Below are 27,159 nucleotides of genomic sequence, written 5' to 3'. Positions count from 1 at the left end.
TTTCCCTGTCCTCACCCTGGCCCTGTCACTCTCTAAGGCACATATCATTCTCTAAAATTGTTTTATTTTTGTTTACTTGCTTATTGTCCTATGTACCTCCCCACTCTCAGCAGAGACACGTCGTATTTACCTCTGCGTGTCCTAGTGCCTAAAACTGTGCCTGGATCATAGCAAGTCCTCAGCCAATGGTTGTTGGACCAGTAATGAAAGGTATGGTGACTGGAGAGGAAGTTGCAGACACATACCCAGCTCTTTCTTTCAATACTCACCTTTTCGACACAGGAATCCACAGCACTAGGAACATGTTTTTCATTTGGATCCTTCTCACCAGACCTCATCCCTTCTTGTGACAGTGTCAACGAAGATATTCCGGGTCTGGTATTCTCCTCTACTGGATTTTTAGTGGGCTCCAGGAAAATAGTCACGAGTTTGTTGTCAACCAACATTTGGTGATTTTCTTTTTTCAACACTCTCTCCTTGGCTTTAGTGGAGACATTAAACACACACATAGACATGGGCGTGATTTCAAATAACCCTCTTATTCATGCATTTGTACCCTGCCCCAGCACTCTCTCAGTCAGGGCCGCTCCCTGCATCCTGGGGTGGTGGGATGGTGATAGGGGATGTGAGGGTGCTATTCAGAACTCTCGAATGGGTAGCTTTTTACTATGGAAATGAAAATTCAATGATAATGGAACATTGTCCTCTCATTAAAAGTCATGTCTCTGAAACTCTCAGTTTCTCATTTCAATAATGTGGAATAATACTCATTATATAAAATGGAGTGAAAAAAAAGCAGGGGATAAATATGCAGACTCATAATTTGTAAATATACGCATGTGTTTACTCACATTCATAGAAAAAGGCTGGAAGAAATATATGAAAATGTTCACATTGTTTACCTCTAGGTAGTTTTCTTCTTTATTCTTTTTTACAGTGTGCATCCCCCAAAATAAATCAATGGAATAATTATTTAAAATATACAAGTGGAACACCTAATGGCAAGGGGTGACAGGCGTATGGGGGGAGGGAGAGGTGTTCCGAGAGCTGAGAAATATGTCAGGATGACGATATCGGAAAGCGTCAACTTTAAGGCGCAGTCAGACCAAATCACCAACTGGGCACGGAGGGGCTCTATCCTCCGCTGCTGTGGGCTGCGTCTCTTGGTAGCACGAGCCCCTGGTTCTTGTCCCCCACCAGAGAGTTGCCATACTTTCTCCCGCCCTCTCAGATCAGCTCACCCTGGGTCTGCCCCGAATCCCGCGGGACTGGGCCGCAGGGACGGCCTTTTCACCCGCAACCCAGGCCCACGGCTCACCTTCCTTTTCCAAGAATTGCACCTGGAAGGTACCCTGGCCGCTGGGGCCCCAAGGTCGGACGTTGCACTCCCCACCATCCGAGTCCCGGCTCTGGAAGTAGGCATTCAGCTTCCTGTGTAGGGATAGCGAGATGCCGGGCTCGGACACCCGCACGAGCAGCGGGGACGGCGGGCAGAGGTGCGAGGCCATGGCTCTCCGCGTCCGGCTGGCACAGAGGCTCCGGGCGCTGCTGGGGCCGGACTGGGGCAGGGGTGGATCCCGCCCTGTCGCCTTGGGCCGCAAAGTTTCAGTTTCGCTTTCCCCAAGATCCCTCCCTGTTCCCGGCAGAGCCGTTCCCGGCAGAGCCGTTCCTCGTCCTCTCATGGCCGCCTTTCCAGCTGCGGTACTCCAGGTGAGTAGGTCCAGTCCCGCGTTCCCCGGACCAGGGGTCCCCGAGGCTCTCGCATGTCCTCTCCTGAGGGGCTGCGGGCAGAGGGTTGGGGGTGGGGTGAGAATGAAACGGGGCAGGTGCCGAAGTCAAAGAAAGTTTATCCTGAGTTCGTGACTACTTTTAACATTATTATTGTTACTATGATATGCAGCTAAAATGTAATTTACATTCTGAATTCATATTAATTACCTACATTATTATTTTTTTTTTAACTGTTCACCTGCGTTATTCTGTATCGCCCATTATTACCTCTTTGCAGCCACTATCTTTTTGACTGGCTCTTGGGGCTTTCCTGCCCTCATTCCTTGATTTGGCTAACAGTGCTGGACTATATGCTGCCCTGTGTTCTAGAAAACAAAGCCTAATGTGAAGGCCGCAGACCTTACAGGCTCGTAAAGGGAGGCGGACTTGTTAATAAAGAAGCAAATCTCTTGAAGGCCCCCAAGAGGAAGTGTGAAGCAGAATCGTAGAGAATTTTGTGTATGAGTGTGAGGGGGTGTGGTGAGGGGGAAGGAGCATCTGAAGCACAGGGGCCATTGTGATCTGAAGCAGAGAGGGAGTAATGGGGCCTTGGAGGAGATGAAATGGGTGAGGGAGATGATGGAGGAAGGGTCTAGATCAGTGCTGTCCAGTAGAAATATAATGAGAGCCACATAGCTTATTTTACAAAGTATAAACAGGTGAAATTAGTTTGAATAATGTTATCTAATTCCATATATCCTAAATTTTTAAATCATTTGTGTATTCCAAAATAATCATTCAGCGTATAATCAATGTTAAAAACAGTATGAGATATTTTACATGCTTTTCGTCATACTGAGCCTTTGCTATCTATCTCATATTTCCATCACACCTCACTCAGATGGGACTAGACACATTTCAGGAGCTCGAGAGCTGCCTGTGGCTAATGGCCCACACTTGACAGCACAGGTCTAGATGGCGAAGGGTCTTGAAGATCAGTCGGGAGAAAGGGAAGCATTGTGAGCGAGGGAAACAGGAGAGTGACATGTTAGATGTGCGTTTTAAAAGATGGTGTTGACAACCATGTGGAAGATACATTTCCAAGCAGGGCTGAATGGTGGCAGGGAGGTCTGAGATAGGTTTTTGCACATGGCTGGTAAGACTAGAAATGGGTCAGTCTTTATGGAGAGTAATTTGGCAGTACTATCGGAATTACAACTGCGTCAACTTTATGACTCTGCAGTTAGGGTAGGAGGGAGCCTTGTATACTTTCTAAATTTGAACCAGTAAACATAATATCTATTCAAACAATAAAATGTAAAATTAAATACATTTAAATCACCATAAATGTATTTTGGAGCCCACTACAGTGGACTGAAGAGGCAGATGGATGGGGAGGAATCAACTTCTTCATGCTGCCTATGCAGAGAAAAGAACACAGTAGGAACTAGAGATAGAAAGTTGGGAAGGCTTTTGTTGTTAATTGGTGTTGTTTTTAAAATGGAAGAGATTGAATGTTTTGGGCAATATGCTCCTTGTTTCTAATTTCTTTGGCGTTAATTAACTCCCTACCCGCCATGTTTATCCTTAGGCCTTTAAAGCTTGGTCTAAAGAAGAAAACAAGTGTGACACCATCTAAAGCAAAAGCCCACTGGATGCCCCCAGACAAAGCAAACAGACTTTCTTCTTTTGTGAAAACACCAGTGCCCTCTGGAGGCAAAAACGCATCTTGTTCTCGTCCTTCAGGATTGTACTGGACTTGGTGCTTTTCCTGAAACGTAGGAATAATAGTGCTCTGATGCTCTAGATAGTTGTACAAAATTTCTGAATTGTAAAGGCATTAGAAATCATTTCAGAGGCCTAATGGCAACTAAGTGGGCAACAGATGTAGGTAACTGTGTCAAGTATTTTCATCATTGGTGTCCTAAAAATTAAGTCTTTAATTCCTACCCAGTAGATTGAAAATCGTTAAAATATGTTTTTCCAAAGATTCTGATTTTTAACCAAATAGTCCCCTTTCTAATTCAATCAAGGAATTTATCACAAACTCAGTAACACACACCCTTGACAGGCATAAGTACAGTTCCCTTTCTTCAAACACTCTTCGGAGATCTTCATGCTCACTCATAAGGCTGGTTTTTCCTCATTGTTCTTTGAATGCTGAGCTCAGTCTTACCACTTGGTGTCATTCTCTTCTAACTGTGTAAAAATCTGCTCCATCCTTCAAGATCTGGCTCAGGTCTTACCTTCTCCATAAAGCTTTACCTGCTGTAGCCCGCATGGCCTTTTCCCTTCTCTGAGCAGCCGTTACAGTTTCAGTTGGAACCTCTCTGTAAAGGACAGAAGGTAAACAATAACTACAGAAGCAAAACAATAGTGCATCTTCATCAGTAAAACTAAAAACTACTCAAGATCAGAAATCATATTTATCTTCCTATGGCATATTCTTAGCAAATCCCCTAAGATGCTGGTCAATGCTTACTGCATCCTTTCTATTCATTCCTAGAAGTGGGACACTGTATTTGGGAACAACAGTCTATGCTCGGAAACACAAAACAGAGTATAAACATTTAAAGACCCCCAAGGACCTGGAGAATGGACTTTCCCAAGGTAAAAGTACTTTTATATAAATATATAAATCATGAACTTTGTTCAGCACATGAATAGGTCTTCCTATAACAGCAAGAAATCTGGGTCTTCAGTTTTACTTGACATTCTTATTTGGTTTTAATAGCCCAATAAAAGTTTTTTTCTTGTGCCATGTGAGATGGGAATCAAGAAAATGTTAATCTAATCAACAGAGTCACCATGAGAATGGATGATTTTTTTAAATATGATCTCAGTATCATTTTGATTTGTTCTACTCATTCAACAATTCTGATTTTTTTGCAGGATGGGGTGGGAAGGAGGATGATGGAGGAAGAATAAAAATAAGGGAACAGAAAAATGACATTTCATTTGTTTTGTTTAATTGTAAAATTCCACATTCAGGCTTGTGTCATGAAATAAGCAACTGAAAGTGGGTCCTTACATTCAGGCTTGTGTCATGAAATAAGCAACTGAAAGTGGTAGATGAGGAGTTATATAGCTGATGAGGCTCATGTCCCCATGTTTTCTGTTCTATGTAGAAAAACCCCTAGCCTTTGGAAACTGGACGCCTGTCTGAAAGTTTTTGGTCATTTTGGTCTGTGATCGTTGGGCCTTTTCAAATGTTAATCTCTAGCCCTTCAGTTCATCCCGAATTAGAAACTCTTTGACCTCTAGGAAAATGAGGTAGGGTCCATGTTTGCTAGAATATTTAGTATTTTAAGAGTTTCAGGTATACAGATTAAACAAACAAATGTGTTCCTCTTCCCCCTCAAACCCAGTGCTTTTAGCAGAGTTTCTGTTGCTTTGTGTTTATTAGGCTGTATTTCTTATCAGTAATCTGTAGTCGTTTGGTTTCAATTTTTTTTTTAAACTACTCTCATTTTTCACAGGGTGCTGGAACGGCAGCTTACAATGAGAAATCAGGTAGGATTGCCTCACTCCCTGCCTTGTTACAGAAAATCTTAGCTCATTTCTGTCCTCAGTGGAGAAAGGGGAATACAGAAGGAGACTGTCTCTCCCACAAGTGCTCAGGTGGGTGATTGCAGGACCTTGTGGTGACCCAATACATGCCTCAGAAGGGGGACTGCTTCAGAGGTAGTGTGGCATCAGCCACACTGGGGCTCTAATTGATCCTTTCCTTTGCCCACAAGATGTGGGACTCTTCTGACCAAAGCCCTAGGACTGATATTGGTCACAAGTGGTGACCCGCTAACCAACAAGGGCTGTAAGAGCCAAACGGAGCTTGCCTAATCCTAGGGGTGGCCCTTGAGATTTTCAACCAACACACAGACCATGTGCCACTTCTTTTAGGTAATTGAAGCCACCAGAGATCTTTCTAGGTGGCTCAAATTAGAAATGGGAGTTGAAGTAAAATATAATTCATCACCACATTTTACCTATTTTAAGAGGCACATTTTTTTTTTCACATTTCTGAAATAAAGCTCTTCCCTATCAATCAGTAATGTGCCATCGTTTAATTCGCATCGGTTTTCCTTTTTCAGTGGCATATAATAATGATGCCTTAGACTCCATGAAATACAGTGTCTCAAGTTGGGTTCTCAAGGAAGCGTAAACTGAGATGGAGTTACGAATACGAAAGGATTATTGTGAAAGGAAAAGAGAAGAAACCAAATTTGGCAGGTGGAGCCATCAGACTGTTAGGAAAATCTGGCAAAACTCTGCCAGCCTGAGATTGCCCATGAGGGGAGGCCCCCAATGGACAAAAATGGCCTTGCTTAGTCATTGATAGCATGACCTTGGCTGGAAAGCTGAGATGGCTAACAACTGGAGGTTGTTAGTTAACCATACTCCTTCCTTTATAACCACATGGAAGGGGGATCTGAGCTGCATATCTTCTTTTCTGCCACATAGAGTAAGTAGTTTTTAGTCAATCGGTTTTAATTCCACTAAAAATGTGCTACGAGACTAGAGTATGACACTCTACCCATTTGCTGGACCATGCCCTCACAGGAGCATCCTTGACCAATGTCTGATAGAAGCTGGATGAATATCCCAGCTCCTTTACCCTTCTGGTGGTATAACTCTGAGACACACTGTCTCCCAGTGGAGTTAAGCTTCCTTTGCTTCATAACATGTCCTCTATTCATTTCCTTCCCTTCCCTGTCTTACTTTTCTACTCTGCCCTCCCCATCTCATGCTCTTGGTGTTTTCTAGGATCACCTTCAAAATAAACTTATACTCAGATCCTTATATCAGAGTCTGCTTCTGAGAAAACCCAGACTAAGACACTGACAAAAGCAAACAATTTATAAATAAAGCCTCCTTGTATTTTTGACTCATAATTAAGTCATTTCTAATACTTGTTGTGTCTTAAGCATGACTCTTCCCACACTCACCATTTTTACATAGATTTTGGAACTCATGAGCCCCCATACACAGTTTTCTCATTACCATCATTGTATCATAGTAGCTACCACTCATGGAGTAGTTACTGTATGCTAGCCTCAAGACTAAGCTCTTTATGGGTGACTTACCATTGAAAAATCTTGGATATCCTTTGTTTAATTACATGTCTAGGTGAGAAAGAAAATCAGGAAGGAGACTAGAAGTTTATCTATCTTTTGCACATAGGGAATTCAGTCTTCTGACGTGAAGTGGAATTACATCCTTTTCAAAGGAACCCTTGCTCATTTCTTCTTCTTCTTCTTCTTTTTTTTAATCTTCTCTCCTTTTCCAGAGACTGACATTCTTGGAGAAAACTATAGTTGGCAAATACCCATTAATCACGATGACCTCAAAATTTTAAAAAAGAATGAGCATCAGCTGTGTGAAGTCCTCCAGGATAAATTTGGCTGTATGTCTACCCTGGTCTCTCCAGTCCAGGAACGTAACAGTGAGTCTCTGCAAGTCTTCAGAAAAATGCTTACTCCTGGGCTAACGTTATCTGTCTGGAAGGACAACCTCACCAGACATGCTGTTGATGCTGTGGTGAATGCAGCCAATGAAGATCTTAAGCATGGGGGAGGCTTGGCCCTGGCCCTGGTGAAAGCTGGCGGCCAAGAAATTCAAGAGGAGAGCACAAGAATCGTTTCCACACATGGTAAAGTACCAACTGGTAATATAGCCATCACAAGAGCAGGGAAGCTTCCCTGCAAACTCATTATGCATGCTGTTGGGCCTCGGTGGGCCGAGGCGGATAGAGAGAGATGCTTCCATAAGCTGCGCACTGCCATTAAAAATATTCTGGATTACGCCATCTTTCACAATGAGTGCCTTGAGACAATAGCAATTCCAGCCTTGAGCTCTGGGATTTTCAACTTCCCTCTGAATTTGTGTACACAGATCATTGTGGAAACTATCAGATTTTATTTGCAAGAGGTACAATGGACAGGTAATTTGAAAGAAATTCACCTGGTAAGCAATGAAGACCCTACTGTTGCTGCCTTTAAATCTGCTTCAGAAAGCATCCTGGGAATGAACGAGCTGAGGTCCTGGGAGAATCAAGAAGCCACTGCTCCTTTCAATACAATGGTTACGAACAACCTGACTGCCCATATTGTCCAGGGCCGAATTGAACTGCAGGAAGTAAGTCTTTGTTTCTATTCTCTTGCACCACCAGAGGGGATCCCTGAACTGTTCATTACCTATCAAGTATGTTTTGAGTATATACTATTTCAAATTGCTATTTAATCTCGTTACGGTTAAGAGTATGGACTTTAGAAATGGATCATCTGGATTTGAATACTAACTTTGCCATTTACTAAAGAGTGATGGAATCGAGTTACTTTATCTTTTGGATTTCCTTATCCAAAAAATGAAGGTAATAATAGCACTTGTATCTTAGAATTAGAAACAATATACATAAAATGCTTAGAATAGGGCTTTTATAACTTTTATTGTTATTCTTAGGCACCAGGAGGAAATAGAACAATCTTTGTTTCCAAGGAACTTTAAATCTATTATATTCTTTTTATGTAAAAAATTTTCTGTTTGAAAAATCTCATTGGGAGACAGACCATCTGAACATTTCTGAAGCAACCTATCAATAGTAAACAAAAAAGTCTTAATACAACATGAATTCATAATATTTAAGAGTATGTAAATTTGTAACAAGAGTAGAGTGGAGTGGACCAAGAAAGATTACTTTGGAAGATGTGTGTTTTGAATCCCATCTCAAGTTATGGTAAATATGAATTGGCAGGAGGAGAGGCCTGGTTGTTAGAATGACTTGATCAAAGAGACAGAGAGGAATTAATGGGCCGAAAATAATGGGCTGGACCAGTCAGGAGTCCTAGGTAGAGCTGTAAATTGTATTCTGAGTATAAGGCTCTGTGCTAGGATTCCTTGGGCACAAAAGAGAGGGTCCTGACAGAGAAGAAAGGAAATCAAGGTAACAGCAAACCTAGGTATTTCTGTGTTAGTGCGGCTCCCCTGCAAGGCAGAGAGCACCTTGAGGATGGGGATCATGGCTTGTTCATCTCTGTAGCCCCACAGCCTGGCTGGGCATGCTTCTTCTAGATGTTCAGCAAATTATTGATGAATAACTGAAGGGAGCAATGGGGAACAGGGACTGCAGAGGAAGAGAAAGAATATAAGGCTATATTCTTTTCCTTTTCCAGATCAGTGATGTCATACTTAAGACTCTCCTGTGGCCACAATCAAATAGACTTAATTGTAAATGAAAAAATACCAATTATTGCCTGCAAGACAATTAGAAAGAAGACTGAAGAGACCCCTCACAAAAAATATTTATATGATAAGTCACTAATATGCCAATTTAAAATTAAAGTGGAAACATCCTAGTTGAATATCTTATCTTTTTAACTAAAATTTTTTATTGTATTTATTTACTACTAAGAACATTAGGAACCTGAAATTTTTTAAAGGATGCCAGTGCTCCCAATTGCAAATTCCGAATGCACTTTCAAAGTGAAGCATTCATTAATATCTCTGAGAAGTACCTAAGTTACCCCCAAAGGGAACCAAAGCCATCAGATGATTTAGGGGGATTTGGCCATGGTGGGGAAAGAAGGATGCAACCCCTTTAGCACAGCTCAGAGAGCTAACTAGGAGGTGATAGTAATTAAAATATATCCCATGTGTACCTATAATCTATTTCTGAAAGGACAGATGAAAAACTGGTAAAAATGGTTGCCTATAGCATAGGTGAATGAGTGAGGGATCTCAGGACCCCACCTAGAGGGAGGCTGACTTTTCACTGAAGACATTTTTGTCTCATTTGTACTTTCTTTACCTATGTACCACTTACCTTAAAAAAATTAGGAGGTTGAAGTTTCCTGAGAAATTTTATTTCTACTCTGTTTTAAAAAAAAAACACAAACAAAATTCACACAAAAATAGCAAAAAGTGATGACAGTGGGGCAGGTAATGAAACTATTTATTGATAAATCTTAACCCACTTCCCATTTGCCCCAAGAATACTTGCCAGCAGCCCTTGCTGCTGCTGCGTTTACCCCAAGATAACTTGCAGACTATAGTCCTAACCTTACCCCCAAAGTTTGCTATGAAATATCTCACTTTTATTATTATTTTCGCATTGCTCTAGTATATGGATAGTCTTTGGAAACAAATGACATCATTCTATTTATAGCAATCTGTTTTTAGCAGTGATATTTCCATTCACAAAATATAGTAATTCTCGATTGCCGAAAATGTCAAATCCTAGAAAATGTAGCATTCCTACGCATGAAGTTAACATCGATCTGGAGTAGCTGTCAGCCGAAGATTTATTTGATGAATCCGATTTATGTATACATTTCTGTTACATTAGGATTAGAGACAAGTTCTGTTTAGAAATAACTCCAAGAACAGTTTTTATATTTTATTTCCACATTGAAAACCAGTTAGATTTGCTTCAGCCTCAAGAGTGTGTTTATGTAATATTAATGCTGGCAGCAAGTTGCACTTTTTTTTCCTAAATGGGTTATGGGTTAAAATAAATCACAGGGAATGTTCAGAATCTGGGAATGGGGTGGTGGTGGTGGTGGTATAAACCAGCAAGGGGCTGACAGATGTTTGCAATAAAAATTGTATCATCCACACATTTTACCTAATTACTGAATAGGATAAGCAGACTGATCAAATGATCGCTCTTTGGAAATATGAATTTCTATCCATTACTAACTGCTATTTTTGTGGATTTAGAATCTTCACAAATATTTTTCAAAGCCTTTCAGGGAAATAAAGATTTAATTAATAATTTAACAACAAATAATTTAACAATGGGTCCTGTTCATTTTTTCCCTTTTCAGACAGATGTAATTGTTAATTCTGTAACTCCAAGTCATTCTTTTGGAGCTGGTCCTGTGTCACAATCAATTCTACAACAAGCAGGGGATGAAATAGAACAGGAATTTAAAAAAAACATGCCTCGGACGTCTCAGGATTCCCAGTTGGTACTGGTCACAAAAGGATTTAAATTGTCCTGTCAATATGTATTCCATGTATTGTGGGATTCAAAATCTTCTAGAACAGATATGGTAAGGTCAAAATAAATTTATCTTTATGTAGTCCCATAGTCTCTGTAGTGTTTGTTGAATTTTTATCATGTCATTACATTCATGAAACATCGTAAAGTGATATAGTCCCCATTTTTTTACCACTCTTGCACATACTTGAAATACCAAGTAACTATTGTTGTCACAGTTATCTTAAGAAGTTTGATTTAAAATATGACCTAACACATTTAAGTGGACATACCAAGAATAGACACAGGAACATCAGGGCTCCCTTAGTCTGCACCACACGTTATTCTTTTCCTAAGTGGGCCTGAGATTCAGTTTCTTCATATTTCCCTCCAGCTGTTAAATTCCAGGAGAATCTGAGATTTCCCTTCACCATTTTCCCAGAACTATTCCAGTCAAATCTATTACCTGTGGTGTCTTCCCCCTGCCTTTGTCTGTCTTCATTTTGTCACTATTTCTGGTCCTCTCTTGGCTACAGGACCCTCTAATCCCAAATTAATCCTGCAATCATCTCTACCTCTATTTTTCCAAGGTCCTTCCACAGACAACTGTCCTGTATTAGTATTCAGTTTGGATGTTGAAATATTGATGGAAAGTATAAATCTGCCAAATACACTAGCACTTCCCAAGAAATTACATGACAGAGCTTAATGACATTGAATAAATGCTGCTTACTTACTTTAACCTCAACCTCCTTTATTAAACTACCAAAAACTCTTTTTGTTGGCCTGGAAGTGGCAGATGATTGGGGATAAACTGATGGTTGGCTCTCTGACCTGGGAAGATGAGCAAGACTATATAAACTAAGAGAAATCGTGGTACCCAAATGTCTTGAATAGCACAAAAAGATCTATTCAATTACTTCAGTTTCCAAGCCCTTTTGTTTTTCATCATCTAACCTTATAGCTGTAATGAGTGGGACCTTTCCTGCCTTCTGAGGAAGCATGGATGTGGCCCGGAGGGAGAGTGGAGGTTGGCATTATAAAATATGGGCAGGATCAAGGGGTAAGTAAAATTTTATTTTTGACTTGAAGGCTCATCTTAAATTTGTGTTTTTCCTACAGAGATTGAAAGATGCAGTGAGGAAGTGCTTGGAAAAATGCCTTGAGCTACATTTAACTTCCATTTCCTTTCCTGCCCTTGGGACTGGAAACATTGGTGTGTGTAAGGAACGAGCAGCAAAGATTATGTTTGATGAAGTTCTAATGTTTGCCTGCAAACATAGAAAACAATTGACTGTAAAGTTTGTGATCTTTCCTGTAGAAATTGAGACATATAAGGTAAGTGAATATCTTAGAAATGTCCTACATTCATTCATTCATTCATTCATTTATTCAACAACATCTGTTTAGTATCTCTAATATAAGATATGGAGGGTGATGTTCTAATTTGGTGAAATTTAACTTTTACAAATTGTCCACCTCTGACTTAGCGAAGAATGCCATTATAGAAGCCATGTTTACCCCACTACTTAGCTTTTCTCTTTTCCTTTGTTGGCATTTCTTCTCTCTGGTCCTTAAAGGTAAGCAACCTCCTAGTTTCAATGTGGGTCCTCTGCTTCTCCCTCTTCTTTCTTCCTCTAAGGACACAACTATTCTTAAACCTCTGCCATGAATTCTGTAGAGTCCTATCGTCAGAGCCAACTTCAGACCAATATCACCAACCCTCTCTCATTTCTACTTAGCTATCTTACTGTCATCTTAAATCCAATGTATTTAAAACAAATTCTTTGTCCTCTCCTCTTCAATCGATCTACTTCTTTGGAAAAATTAACTTGCTTCACTGTGCCTCAGTTTTCTCAACTTTAAAATGAGGATAATAACTACCATCTTATGGGGCTGTGATGGGAATTCAATGAGTTAATACATGTAAAACACTTAGAATGGGACCTGGCATACAGTAAGACTTCCATGAAGATTAGCTTGTCATGTTGGTTGTAATGAGCTTTAATTCACTGAATGCTGAAATGAATACAAAATTAAATGAATTGTTTATTATCTTTTTTCCCAATTAGATTATAAATTTTTCAACAGCAAAGGTATATCTGGCTACTTTTGCCATGTCCCTAGCACTGCCCTCAAATTCAATCTCTTCCTTCTTAACTCATCTATAGACGACCTCAGAGGAAAATCAGCTGTGGGCTAACACAAATAAAGGGACATGTATGCAGGGGAGTGTGTTTATGTGTCTGAGTGCAGAGATCTTGTGTCCAGCTTCTTTAGTTTTCACTTCGTCTCAGCTTTTTGTTTTAGAGTGGTCAGATCAAGTTGAGCTGTTCATATGTGAATAGGTCCCTGATATATTCAGCATAATTAGTACATATTGCTGTGCTGTTCTGCCTTTAAAGCACCATCTCTTTGTTTTATTCTCACTTGGCTGGTATTTTTAAAAAGGACTTTAATGAAGTTATGGAAGAATAAAAAAGAAATGAGATAAGAAAAAGCACCTTTAAATAGGTTTTAAAGATACAAGTTTTGATTCTGCTAACAGCAACATTGAAGTACTAGTGTGACTTCTCAGGCATGTGTCTGGATTTGGGGTATAAACAACCTCGTCGAGTGCCTGGCAGTGAGAGTGCTTTGAACATTAGTTCTCTGACTGCTCACTTTCCCACCACCCAACTTGTCTCCATGTGAGTGTTTGCCATTTTATCTGTCCCTACAGGAAAATAAACATATTGGTTCTAGCTTGCTCTTTCCTGGAACAAATGTAAGGGTTCTTATTCCTTTTGCTGTCTGACTAGACACAAGGAGGTTTATAGTATTTGCTGATTTTCATTGCTGACTTCACACTATCAATGTGACACCACTGAAGGTGGAGTTGGGAAGAGATGTTCACATGGGCTCTCGTGAACCGCCGTCAGCCAGCTCCAGTATGCTGCTGTGTCTCATCCACAGCTGACCTGCAAGCTGGTGCCAAATTACCCAATGAAGTAGCCCACCTTCCTGACAAAATGAATCATCCTGTCCTTCTAATGAAGTTCACCAGTTCCCCCAAGCAGAGGAGTATCATTGAGCCTAGATAGGTGTCATGACTACATCTTTGAATTGTTCCTGAAACACCATATCCCTACGAAAGGAATTAACCACATCCAGAAAAGATAGTTCATTCAAAGTTCATACATGGCAGTTCAACAAAAGTAGGAAATATCAGCCACAGTCTGAGGTCTCCCTTAGGGACTAAGAATAAAAATAGCTGTCATGTGTTACGTCAGTCAGGTGCTGTGCTAACAAGCTGTCTCATATCATTCTCCCCCCAATCCTGTGATGAAGCCATTGTCGTCATCTTCATTTTACAAATGGGAAAACATATTAGCCCAGAGAATAATATACACACAGCTAGTCAAATACTGGTGTCCACCAGTATTTCATGGTGATAAGGGTTCTGGTTGGAGCTGAGTATCTGTAAATGGTGGTGGATAGTCATTCTTTTGGTTATTTAACAAATATTTATTGCATATATACCTTATGACAGATATTATGTCTCAGAATAAGGAACACCTCTCTAGGAACACACTACTAGCATCCCTCCCATTAGGTGTTGGTCATTTGTGGATGGAGCTAGAAGAACTGCCAAATCTACTTTTCCAAACTCTTTGCAGACCATCTGCTTGTTATCCACATATTCTTCTAAGTTATTGATACTGATTAAATTACAGTTTTCTTTCACATTCAATTCAAAAGGCTTGCCTGATTCATTTCTAACCCTGTAATACATCCTGACATTTAAAGTGACTTTGGGAGAGGGTTGATTTTTATCCATTTTGCATATGGCAGCTATTCTGAGTCTATTTATCAGCAGATAATATTATCTCATTTGTTTTATTTCCAAGTTCTTAGATGGGGAGCGCAGGGAAGTTCCCTGCTGTGACCTCTCCATGTACACACTATGGTAAGATCAAGAGCCTTTTGCTCTGGAAATAGCAGCTGCAAATATAATTCATGAAGAAAATGTCCTACAGATTAAGAAATTTTATTGTTAAAGTTCAGATGCAAAGCAAAATTTAGTTTTTACCTCATCATCTACCATCTTTTCAATGAAGTAATAACTGCCAACTGAGTCAACTTTAAAAAAAGAAGATATTGGGTATGGTGGTTCCAAACCCTAGGAGAGATGAGTTTTTTCAAATAGACACCATGTTAAAGGGTCTGCATGGCAAAATATACAAATGTTTGTCCACAGACTGTCATATAATAATAATTACAACAATAGCTAACATATTAAATGTTTACTACGTGCCAGGTACAATATAAACACTTTATAGGAATTGATATTTATTCAATCTACAGAGAAAGCATTGTGTGTATAACTTTTAAAAAATGAGTTTATGTTTTATTAATTACAAGAGCATTGTCCTGTATATTTTTCTACTTCAGTGACATAACCACACCTTTAGTTCAGTGTCTAACATGCAGTAAGCAGGGCATTAATATCTGTTGAACAAATGAGTGATAATACTTTGCTTTGAATATACAATTCTTTTTTATGCCAGATTTTGAGTTTCTTTCCATTTTTCCTATACTTTTCCCCCCTACATGTTCTAAGTGATTGTGGTGCTGCAGTTGCTGTTGCTCAAGTCTTTCCTAAAGTCTGCTTTTAGATTTGTGGCAGTAGAAATGGAGTCTGACAGAATGGGTGAGGTAAAGTGTGGTGTGTACAGGTGGAGAGAGGGATTTTGATGACAGTGACCAAATGCCTCGCTTACAACTCTCTGCTCTGTTTTGCTTCTGGTAGGCTTTCAGCACTGAAATGGAGAGGGCTAAGTCCAAACTGCAGAGTCTCAGCAGTAACAGGGGTAAGTAAGAAATTTACAGACCTAGAACCAATGTCTCCCACCATAGGCTTATTATACTCTTGATCATCTTAACTAACGGAGGGGAGAAGAATAAATAAGCCAAATATATTTCGTTGTGCTCTTGCTTGGATACTAACCTATTCTATACCTGACCATGTTTTAGGATACGAACAGAGAGAGACTACATTGCAGTAGGTAACCCTCAGTGTGGATAGTTCACAAACGCTATCTACAGCTTTTTTCTAAGAAAAAGTTCTGTCCTTCTCAAGCTTACTAAGCCAGCACTTTTTCTGCTCTGAAGTAGCAGAAATGGGGTAACTCTTTTAATACTTATAGAAAATACATCTCAGTAATACCAGATAATAAGTGGATTAACTCAATGCTACCAAGCCTGAGTAATCATTGGGATCATGATGGAAACTTTAGAAAAACAAACAAAAGTATGTATAGGCCCCAACTCTGCAGATTCTCATTCAGAAACTCGGTCTGGGCCAAGCACGTATGTTTTTCAATGCCCACTAACCAATTTTGTTACTGAACTAAACCAATTCTGGTTGTTGGGGGCTGGAAAAGGATTAACTTTGTCTAATAACTCTATTCCTTTAGTGGAATTTAAGTGGACTGAGATGGAATTGCCTCATGACAACTAGAATGTGTACTTCTGAAATCGTCTTTTAATGTATAGTATTCTATAGATGTTAAGAACACTAGACATTCAATCAGAAATAGAAACTGCTAGGATATGTCCCATTAGGATCAAAATGATTTATTTATACCCTTAAATAGACAGGTTCACTTATGGATGCTCAGTAACCCAGGAATGCTGGAAATGAAGAACGGGGAACTTTAAGAGCTCTGGTCTGTGACTGCATCTCTTATGAGCCTTTTTATATTTATCTATAAAATGATGATGATGACAGACCATTGTGAGAATAATTAGAGATTATAGATGTAAAAATTTTCCGTCAGTTGCAAAGCATTAACCAATGGTCAGGGGATAAATAATGAATGAGAGGATGGACAAAGTCCCCAAGTGGCACAGAGGAAGGAGAGATTCTTTCTGACTGTAAGGGATCAGAAATGGCTTCATGGATGATACAGTTCCAAGCTGGGCTTTGAGGATGGCAAGATTTTCAGTGGCAAGAGTTGATGGGGTGGGGCACCCAAGGTGAAGAAAACCCACCGAAAGAAACAAGTGCAGTGGATGTTTGGGAATGAATCTAGAGAAGCTAGGTAGGAGGAGTTTAGGGTGAGGATAATATGGAAAAGGAACAGACAAATGTGTCTATGTCATTAATCTGAATAGTGGGGCCAGGTGTTATCATTTACTTCAGTACATCTTGAGGACATCTGTAAAGGAAATATAGCATAGGACAATAGTTGACATTAATAATGACTGATGGTGGTGATATCAAGTTATCAAGGAAAAGTAAAACCTTTTAGGAAAGCAGGGGAGTGTGTTTCCATTAGAAATATTTAATTAATAAATATTTAAAATTAAATGTTTTTGGTGTTAGAAAAGTATCCTTTAGTGATCTGAACAATTTAGTTACCTAAAAGAACAATTCTTCTTTCCTGATAATGATGGATAAATGAAGTATAATCAGGAATTATTGTTATTTTCTTCTAAAAAGTAACGTAAGGTTCCAGGCAGAACGAGACTTAAAAAAAAAAAGTTATGTCTCCAATTTAAGAAACCAATCCCCCATTCATCTGTCCCCATCAGTTTTTAGTATTGTATAAAACTTTGGTTTTTGTTTTTACTCTGAGGGAGGTCATCCTCCCCGTCTTGCCTCTGGGTCTGTGTTGGTACTTTTTCATAGCTCCTGGTACAACTGAACTACTATATTAGAGTAAAAGATGTGAATTACCACTGTGGTCCTGAGATCACTCACTGGGAGGCAGACTTGTGTGAGCGCTGCAGTCAGACTGCCCACACCTACCAACTTCCTGGCTGCCACTTAATAACTCTCAGAATTAGTTTCCTCATTTGTAAGATGAGGCTGCAAATAGTATCTATCTCATTGAGCTGTGAAGATTGAATAAAATATGTGTAAAGCACTTAGAACAATGCCTGGAACATAATAAGTGCTCGACTTATATTTTCCCCTCAAAATATATTAATTAGATTTATCCAAGTAGCTAAAGTTCACTACTTTTTATTGCTGGTCAAGTTGATTAATGTGTAGGGTGAACTCATCTGTGAATTGATAAATGCAACATAACAGGGACAAGACATGATAAAACCAATTCCTTAGAAGATAAACTATGTTCTCTAGGAAACTGTAAACTATACATTTAGATTTTCTTTAGATTTTTCTTCATACCCAGCACAACTCTCAGAGAGCTTAATCAAAGCTGCTACTGCTGACAACAGTGATGATATCCTGGTGTTTTGTTCTGCTCTGATTTAAAACCCACTTGCCTTCTGTGGTTGCTTATGATGGTCTTTTCAGCCCCCTGGGAGACCAGAGAGGAAAAACGAGAAAATGGGCTCAAGGCTAAATCTCCTGCCATCAATCTGATGACATCCAACTTGGAAAAGATGAATGGGGCCGAAGAGTGGATCAAAAGGTTACTGACCCCCCAGGACAAGCATGTCATTGAGAATAATCATATCCTCTACCTTGAGAAAAAGGAACATGACATTTTGTCTCAGCTTCAGAACACTTCAAGGGTCTCTATCAAAGAGATTATTGACCAGGAAAAGGCAATTTTAGAGATTAAAGGAGCCCAGGCTGACATTGTTGAGGTGGTTATACACATTGAGCATATGCTATGTGAAGTTCAAGAGAAAATGGCAAGAAAAAAGGAGCAAGCCCTTTGGAACTTGTTAGGTGAGTATCTTTCTATTAGGTTGGAAAGTCCACTCTCCCAGCTGTCCTTGTGAGTGTGATTGTGAGTGTGTGTGTGTGTGTGTGTGTGTGTGTGTGTGTGTGTGTGCATAAGAGATAGAGCGTAAGAGAGAGAAAGAGAAACCGTGTTGGTTTTGTGTTAGGCCATAAACTTTTATAACCATTTTTGGGCTCTCCTTCTACCAGCAGGGTTAATTATTAGTAAATGAACACACACACACGCACACACAATTGGATTTACTTATGGTGACATGGATTGCCTAAGTGGCAATTACATAGAAAGTTCTAGGGTAACCTATTCCCAGGCTGTGGGGAAAAAAAGTACATCTTTAATTCTGTAGATAGAGCATTCAAATGTAGACACATTCTACTTGATTAATTTCTTTAATTGAGTTTTATTGCATTTATTTGTTGCTGGAAGCCTGGGGAACCCTAGATTTACTTCTTTGAGCCTTCTCACCAAAATAAATTATTCATTGATACTGTTAAGTACACTTATCACCCATTCAATGAGGCAAAATTCATCAGGGTAACTGGGAGTTTGAGATCTTTTTAACATAGCCCTAGAGCTAACTAGGAAATTATACCATTGAAAACACCACCTTAGGAGAGAGAGTCTATTTCATTCATGTATTCAACTAATATATATTGCATCTCTGATATGTACCAGGCAATGTCCTAGATGCTGGAGATACAGTAATAAGATGGACATTATTTTCATTCAAAATCTAATTGAGGATGCTGAGAAGTAAGCAGGGTGGGTTGTGAAAGAGGAGGAGGGTGAAAGTGCTCTGGGAGGACCTGAGAGAGGCACCTAACCTAGACTTGGAAGGACAAAGAAGAGCTTCTCAGAGGAAGTGTCATACATGGAGAACTGAAGAATAAGTAGAAGTTAGTAAGGCAAAGAAAGAGACTTTCAAGAAATCAGATCATAGCAAGGCCTAGATTATGCAAGACTTTATAAGTCACGTGAAAGAAGTTAGAGTTTTTCTTGAAACGAATGCAGAGCCTTAAAGGATTTTAAGCAAAGACAAGGTCAGACTTGTATTTTAGAAAGATCACTGGTTATAATATGGAGAATGGATTTAGTAAAGATTTTCAAATGCAAAATTTCAAAGGACATCTTATTTTCACCATGTGTTTGTACAAATAATTTAGGCAGAAATGGTCAAAGTGAGTGGGAGTTTGCAGTAAATTTTGTATCCACATTTCACAGAAAACTCAGTGTCAAAAAAATGGACAAAAATAATACAACAATGAGACCCAAGATTATGATTTTTAGTGAAATGTAATGACTGTGGTTATGTAAACTGACGCTGATACTTCTCAAGAGAACAATGGACAAAGCAACATTGATCTCCTATAAAGCTTGTGGCCTTACTTTAAATGAACCACATTTGTAAGGTTGACTCATCCTCCCAGCTACTGGCAATTTAGTCATGTAAGTCCCTTGTTCTGCTGCAAGGTGGCATTTTTAGTAGCTGGTGACTAAACATATTATTCCGCAGCAGTGTTTTAGAGATTCAGACTCGCTCTCTCTTAATCAGATTAAAATCTTGGTTAGCAAAATGAATAATTTTGAAGTGAGCTGTTACTACAAGGAACATCAACTATCCATCAGAACAATAAAATTTAAATAATAGAAGTTAGATATCTCCTCTCTTTTATGTTGCTCTTTAAATCCTTCCTGTGAGCTCTTCTGATAGCAGAAGTTTGAGGATCTCTGCGTCAGCGCTCAGCCAGCGCTTGGCATGTTATAGGAGCTCAATAAATGTTTGCTGAACTTAAGTCAACTGAATTTAATACTATACTACATAAATGTGAGCTGATACTTTCCAGATTTAATTTATAGTCTCTTCCCTTGAAATTTCCTGGCTTTGGAGTTCCTTTGCTATGGAATTTTGTCCCTCCTGCTTTCCAGATTTACAATTTGGCCCTCTAACGAGTTTCTCCAGATTTATCATCTGCTTTTTGTAGTTAAACTGAGCTCACTCAATGAGATAATGTGCTGGGGATAAGGTCATTTTAGTATACTTGGTCTAAAGTCAAACTGAAAATAAACTGAAAGAAAGTAAGCCTTTTGGAGAGTTTCTGTTTGTCTGCCTGTATATTTAGTCTAATAAAGAGCTCTGGACAATAATAGGTTGTCTCTTGAATTTAAAAAAGGAAGGAAGGAAGGAAGTTGATGAAGGGTGAAAGGAACAAAAAAGGAAGGAAGGGAAGAAAGACATGACACGATAAACTATTAATCTCCTAATTTTGCTATTTTTAGTTGGGTAGTTGCATTTGAGTGATATATATATATATACCAAATATTCTGCCTTGCCCCTTATAGAAAGCACTGGTGAAAGCCAGGTTTATAATCTTGGATCTCTACTTATAAGCTGTGTGACATTGGATGAGTCACTTAAGTCTCTGAGTTTTAATTTCTTTATTTGTAAAATTGCGTTAATTGTTTTATTGGTGGTGGTATAATGATCAAATGAGGTAGATATAAGAAATCTCTTTAAAAACTCTGAAGTGGGCTATAAACATCATATTGTCTTCCATTATTCCTTAACATTTTCTTATGCCTGTCTTTTTTTTTTTTTTTTTTTGATGGGCATCCTGACTGGAAATACAAACATTTCCTATGAGCAACACAGTTATATATTATCATTACAGTATTGATGGGGGGAGTATGTATTAATGCCCTTTTTTCTTTCATCCCCTCAGCCTCATAATCCAAACCATCTGAGGACAAATTTAGTAACCCTCTATTTTATCCTGTTACTTCTCACAGTATCATAGCTCTCCTTACATGTCCTAAACATATGAGGTGTCCAGTTTAAACTGGCTAATCCGTTCCTCCAAATTTCTGTAATTTATTTTATTAAATTTCTTTACAAAGCTTTTCCCTCTCACAGAACATTGAGAAAAAATTTTCTGTTACTCATTTTTAGGACAATGGACTGGTCAGCAACCAAAAACACAAGATGAAATGAAAAAAAATAAGTTTCAGAAATGTCTAACACCTTTTACTCAAGAAATTCATGATCGAATGAAACAGTTTGAACACTGTGGTTTGCACGTTATAAAGGTATATGTAATTAAGGGAAAGATTTTATTATCTTGCTATTAATCCATTTGTTTCTGTAGCCAAAAGAAAAACTAACTTGCTGATGATTCTTAGCTAGCAGCTCACTAAGTGGGAATCCCAGGAATAAAACTGAAAGGAGGGCAGGCATGGGCAGGGATGAGGAGTATAGTTGGAATCAGGAGTTAGAAATGATGTCAGGATGTGCAGAAGCATAGATCAAGACCCAGGAAAAAGCTATCTGACTATCTTGAAGCAAAAAAAGAAAAAAGAGAAGAAGAAAAGAAGTGGAATAGCATTTATCACATTGCATTATAATCGTTTACCTATTTTTATCTCTCACTAAACTATAAGCTTTAAGAGGGCAAAGATGGTATCTACATTGTGGTCCATTTCATTTGCCAGTGCCTACACATAGTGATTGCTAGTGAATTATTATTAAGTGAATTTTCAAGGAAGGGACAGGGAATTTTGAAAAGATAAAAGTCAAAGTAAGAGAGGGTTGGGGCCAGGAGAGACTCTTATGCAACTTTACATGAAAAACAAATTGCATGCAAAATAATATGCACATAAATGCTTTCATTTTTGAAGCAGTGTATCAGACAATTAATTCAAGTAGCAGTGCTCCAATCTCTTTTTCAGTTTTTCATTTTCTTGGGTTATAGGTGGAGAAGATAGACAATGAGGTTCTCATGGCTGCTTTCCAAAAAAAGAAGAAAATGATGGAAGGGAGAACTCAAAGGGAACCTATGAGCCACAGATTGTTTCAGCAAGTCCCGCAGCAGTTCTGTGACGTAGTATGCAGAGTTGGCTTTCAAAGAATGTACTCAGTGCCCTGCGGTAGGTGTCAGCCCCTCATAATTGGGGCTCCTCTTCTCTCTGAGAGTACCCTTGATGATGGAACAGACAGTGGAGGGAAGTTGGTCTACTTCATGGCCCCTGTCTGTCTTCTGCCTCTCAGTGTCCCCTGCTAGATAAACCACCCTGGGCTTTAGCCATTAGCACCCTCCTGTACCTAAATTCCTAGCCCCCTTTGCTCTTAGGTAGTATCTACACAGGGCACTCTGTTTCTTCTGCCACAGGAATTCCTTTCCAGTTCATGGATGTGCCCCTTCCACAGCACAGAAAATTTTTGAATGTGCACAACCTCCGAGCTGAAATGTGAGGTCTTGTGTGTGGTAGTCCTCACCTGTTCTAGACATTGTCCCCAGCCATTACTACTTTCCACTCAGATGCCAGGCTGGATAATGGGGCCGCACCCAGCAGAGTTAGGCAACGGTCCCTTCTACTCTGGAAGTGCCCTTAGTTTTTCTGAGATTTCTATTGTTCTTCACCATCTTGACTCTCACAGCTCTCTTGAGGGAGTGGAACAGTGAAGTGAGCCCTTTCTCAGAGTCCCCCAGAGTTCTAGTAGTGTTCTCTCTGATTCTTCTCTTCCCATCAGGTAGAAGGAAGAACTTTCATTTATCCTGAAGTGAAAAAACTGCTCTTAGAATATCTTGTGTTTTTCTCTCCTCTGTTATATATAGTATAAAATCCATGCTCTGAATCCTTCAGGCTTTTATCATTTTGGTTCAAAAAACTTTTTTCCTCTCTCAGAAAATCTAACTCTGAAAGGCCATACTTTCAAGTCACATATTCTCTGCTTCTGTTAAAAATAATTATATGTTCTATATATGATAAATATATGCCATATATGTGTATATTCAATTGAATTTGTTCTAAGCTTTATTCTTTTTTGCCCCTGAGATAATAAGTAGCAAGAGCTCATTAGGTAGAGGAACAAAGAGCAAGAAGAAACTTGTAGGAAAGAAAGCTTTGATTTTTATCTCAAAATATTTCCTTGTCACACAAAATTGTACTATATTTTATGTTTACATGTGGGGAGTTCCTTTTGTGAACTTTTGAGAATAGGGACAATGTCTTAGTCATTTTTGAAGCTCTAGAGCTGTATGGTCCAATATAGTAGCCACCAGATGCATGTGGCTATTGAGCACTTGAAATGTGTTTCATCTGAATTAAGATGTTCTGTAAATGTAACATATACACTGTGTTTTAAAGACCACTGTCAAAAAAAATGTAAAATATCTCCTTAATAATTTTGTATATTGATTACATGTTGAAATGATAACATTTGGATATAATAGGTTAAATAACATTATTATTAAATTAATTTCACCTTTTTTTTTTTTGGTACCTTTTTTGATGTGGCTACTAGAGAATTTAAAATTCCATATGTGGCTCACATTGCATTTCTCTTGTTCAGTGCTGCTCTGGAGCCTGAAACCATATTTGATTAAGTCCCAAGTAAATGTAAAGAAAGAAAGAGAGAGATGAGGAAGGGAAGGAGGAAGGAATGAAGGAAGGAAAGAAGGAAGGAAGGAAAGGAAGGAAGGAAGGAAAGAAGGAAGGAAGGAAGCTAGATATATTTAAGTGTAAACTATTATATTGATGATATCAGTGATAATTTGTCTCAAGGGAGCAACTTTGAGTGTCTTTGCTACAGACAGAGACTTAGGACCAGAAGGTGGTGATTATTTGGAGGACTAGAGAGAGAGTATATATTAGTACCCAAATAGGCAATATGATTTGCCAGATCATAATAACCTTTAAATTTTTTTCTTTTATCAGACCCTAGATATGGAGCTGGCATATATTTCACCAAGAACCTCAAAAACCTAGCATGTCAGGTCAAGAAGACATCTGCCACAAATAACCTGATCTACGTCTTTGAGGCTGAAGTACTCACAGGCTCCTTCTGTCAGGGTCATGAATTAAATATTGTTCCTCCACCATTGATTCCTGGGGACATAAATAGCCATGACAGTGTGGTTGACAATGTCCCCAGCCCTGAAACCTTTGTTATTTTTAGTAGTGTGCAGGCCATGCCCCAATATTTGTGGACTTGCACCCGTGTATGGCCACAGGATTACTCATCAAAACCAAGGATGCTGCCTCTACAGCCTCTGGGGGGGGAATTTTCAAGTGGTTCCTGTGTTGATTAACCTTCACATCATTTAAACAACTGACATGGCCTTGCTTTGGAGGAACTAATCAAATAATAACCATCAGTGACTTAAAGGGTAGTTCGACTATGTCAAACTCGTTGTCCATATGGACTAATAGGGTTATTGAAGCACCAGCCACATACCACTAGCATTTTAGCATCTTTATCTTTGTCTTTATCTCTTGGGGTTGGTGTGAGTAAATATCAACTAAAACACTTTCAGGATTATCCCTCTCCTTCAAGTTGTCCTTTTATCTCCTTTACTATAAATAATAGCAAAAATGTTTTATATGTCATGAAGAAATTTTTCTAGTATATAATCTAAGAATCTAAGACTTCTGTTTTCTAAAATGATGATAGTGTAACATACTAGGGCAGCAGTATGATTTTAGATATTCCAGAGAATCTTATACAGTGCTTTAGATATCAAAATAAATCACCTTCACCTGTGTAACTGGCTTTGAAAAATTATGTATAAAATGAAATTATTTGTAATGGAAGGACATCAAGAGTCCGATATTCTACTGTTAATCCTGTTTGGATTCAGCCATATCAAGCAATGCTGCTTAAGCACCATGAAGCCAAATTATTAATTTATCAAATATTTCTTGATCATCAGATGTGTTTCAGTTACTTTCTGGGTGCTGGGGATATGATGCTGGTCAAGACAAATGTCTTCATAAAGCTTTCAGCCTGAATAATCAGAAAGGCAGCTATGGATAGCTTACTTAACAAGTGTGATAGAGTATTAAAAAAAAAGAATTGCAGTTTCTTTGGAAAATGTAAGGAAAAGAAGGATAAATTAATCAGGGATTGGGAAGAAGGCCTTTTAAAGAAAGTGAAACAAGCTGAGACCTAAAGAATTTTTAAGGGTTAGTTGAATAAAGGATACAGCAAATCAGGAGCAGAGTCAGAGGAGTATTTTTTGCAGAAAAAATAGCTCTTATAAAGGCTGAATCTACTATGGCTGTGCCCAAATTTGGCTTCAGAGTTCTGCAATGTAGAGGCCAGCTCATCTCACCATGCCTCTCTTGCCTATTCTGAAATCTATATTTCTCTATATTTCCAAACCTTTCTTACCCTCACATCATCAGTCTCTTGCATAGAACACTTTCTCCTCGTCATCTTATTGTAACTAACATTCCTCCTCTTGAAAGAAGCATGCTTATTGTCTCACATGGTGCTGCCCTTGGATATGGGCAAGAGGGCCTTACTCTAACCTTCCTCCAGCTGTGCCCATCTCCACAAAATGAAGAGTCCACAGGGTCAAGAGAATGTATCCATTTGGAGCCTGTATACCTCACTCTGAAACCATCTTTTAGGTACCTAGAACTCCAACATTTCAGCCTAAATAACTCTAAGTCTATTTTAGGGCCCGATTGGACCTCTTTTTTTGGGTCTTTCCTCCCAAGGGTGACTGTGCCACAGTCGGCATCAAGTATGGCTGAGGGGTGACTGTTTGCGGGGATGGGGCTTGAACATGAGGCTGACGTGTTCACATGCCTATAGATGAGGCCTTATAATACAGAGCTGAGGGTGACAGGACAGATTTGAAAGATCGAGTATATGTTTACAAGGGATTTCAAAAAAGAATGGAGGAGAGGCTATGTTCATGAGGATAAGAACTAACAAGAAATACAGCGAAACTGTAGACCACCAAAGAGTTGATCTTAAAAGCAGCCAGAGAGAACCGCCAAATCATCCACAAAGGAATGCAATTAGACTGACAGCATACATCTTGTGGTAGGCAGAATAATGTCCTCCCCCTACCCACTGCAAAGATGTCCACACTTCAATCTTCTGAATCTATGATCATGTTACCTTATATGGCAAAAGGAATTTTGCAAACGTGATTAAGGTTATCCTTCAAATCAGAAGATTAGCCAGGATTATTCAGATGGGCCCAATCTAATCACATGAGTGTTTAAAAGTAGAGAAACTTTCCTAGCTGTATCAAAGGGACAGTGACATGAGAAGGATTTGAGGCCCTGTGCTAGTCCTGAGATGCAGGGGACTACGTGTAAAAACCAGAGAGAAGCTTCTAGCAGCTAAGGATAGCCCCCAGTGAACAGCCAGCAAGAAAAACAATATGTTGGTCCTCGAACTGCATGGAATTGAATTCTGCCAACATCTGAGTGAGCAAGGAAGTGGACTCAAAAGCTTCCAGAAAGGAGTGAAGTTTGCCAACACTTTGATTTTAGCCCAATGAGGCCCATGACTGACTTCTGACCTATAGAACTGTGAGACAATAAAGCCATGCTCTTTTAAGCCACTCAAGTTGTGATTGTAATAGAAAAGTAATACACTTTTTATCAGGAACAATGGAAACCTGAAGACATTAGTATACTATTTTCAAAAGAGTCGAGAGAAATTAACTTAACCTAGAAGTCTATACCTAGCTAGACTTTTATTTTGCCTTAATTTTCAAATAAAGGTACTCTCAGACCATTAAAAATTAAATTTATCAAAGATAAATTCTCATTCAATAAACAAATTTAAAGGATGTACTTCGAGAAGGAGGGGAAAAATTGAAGCTGCAAGAAGGCATGATGAGCAAAGAAATGGTAAATATAGATACATGTAAACAATTATTGTCTTTATAAAAACAGCAGTAATAAGAATGTCTAATTTTTGGAATAAAATAAGATTGAAATAAAATATTGAAAAATAAACCATGTAAA

General features: G+C 39.0%; 2 protein-coding genes across 3 annotated transcripts in view; one reads left to right on the top strand and one right to left on the bottom strand.

The window, feature by feature from the left end:
• The window catches only part of DTX3L (deltex E3 ubiquitin ligase 3L), an 8,305-nt gene extending 6,720 nt beyond the window's left edge, over positions 1-1,585 (bottom strand). The window contains exons 1-2 of the mRNA XM_006905563.3: positions 1,319-1,585; positions 270-481 (exon numbers count right to left, since the gene is read on the bottom strand). Of these exons, the coding sequence (XP_006905625.2) occupies positions 270-481; positions 1,319-1,508 (402 nt within the window). The 5' untranslated portion in view covers positions 1,509-1,585. The remainder of the gene's footprint in view (positions 1-269; positions 482-1,318) is intronic.
• PARP9 (poly(ADP-ribose) polymerase family member 9) lies at positions 1,577-27,159 on the top strand. Of its 2 annotated transcripts, none has more exons than XM_006905565.3 (11): positions 1,577-1,710; positions 4,217-4,320; positions 5,190-5,223; positions 6,998-7,845; positions 10,533-10,760; positions 11,810-12,025; positions 15,480-15,540; positions 17,997-18,377; positions 21,338-21,474; positions 22,137-22,311; positions 24,103-27,159. In XM_006905565.3, exons 2-11 carry the CDS (start codon positions 4,306-4,308, stop codon positions 24,474-24,476), a joined length of 2,469 nt encoding a protein of 822 aa, XP_006905627.1. In that variant the 5' UTR covers positions 1,577-1,710; positions 4,217-4,305; the 3' UTR covers positions 24,477-27,159. The 2 variants fall into 2 exon arrangements, with proteins under 2 accessions (XP_006905627.1, XP_006905626.1); XM_006905564.3 differs by having other exon boundaries at positions 5,190-5,331.

Source organism: Pteropus alecto, unplaced genomic scaffold (genome assembly GCF_000325575.1).
Source record: "Pteropus alecto unplaced genomic scaffold, ASM32557v1 scaffold251, whole genome shotgun sequence".
In the NCBI taxonomy this organism is placed as follows: Eukaryota; Metazoa; Chordata; class Mammalia; order Chiroptera; family Pteropodidae; genus Pteropus; species Pteropus alecto.
The sequence above is the reverse complement of the archived record's forward strand: the minus strand, read 5'-3'. Positions and strand labels throughout refer to the sequence as shown.

Bases quoted from the DNA above. Each gene is read 5' to 3' on its own strand.
- PARP9 (XM_006905564.3), top strand. The intron at 7,846-10,532 runs GTAAGTCTTTGT...TTCCCTTTTCAG, and splicing joins GCCGAATTGAACTGCAGGAA to ACAGATGTAATTGTTAATTC. The intron at 18,378-21,337 runs GTGAGTATCTTT...ACTCATTTTTAG, and splicing joins AGCCCTTTGGAACTTGTTAG to GACAATGGACTGGTCAGCAA.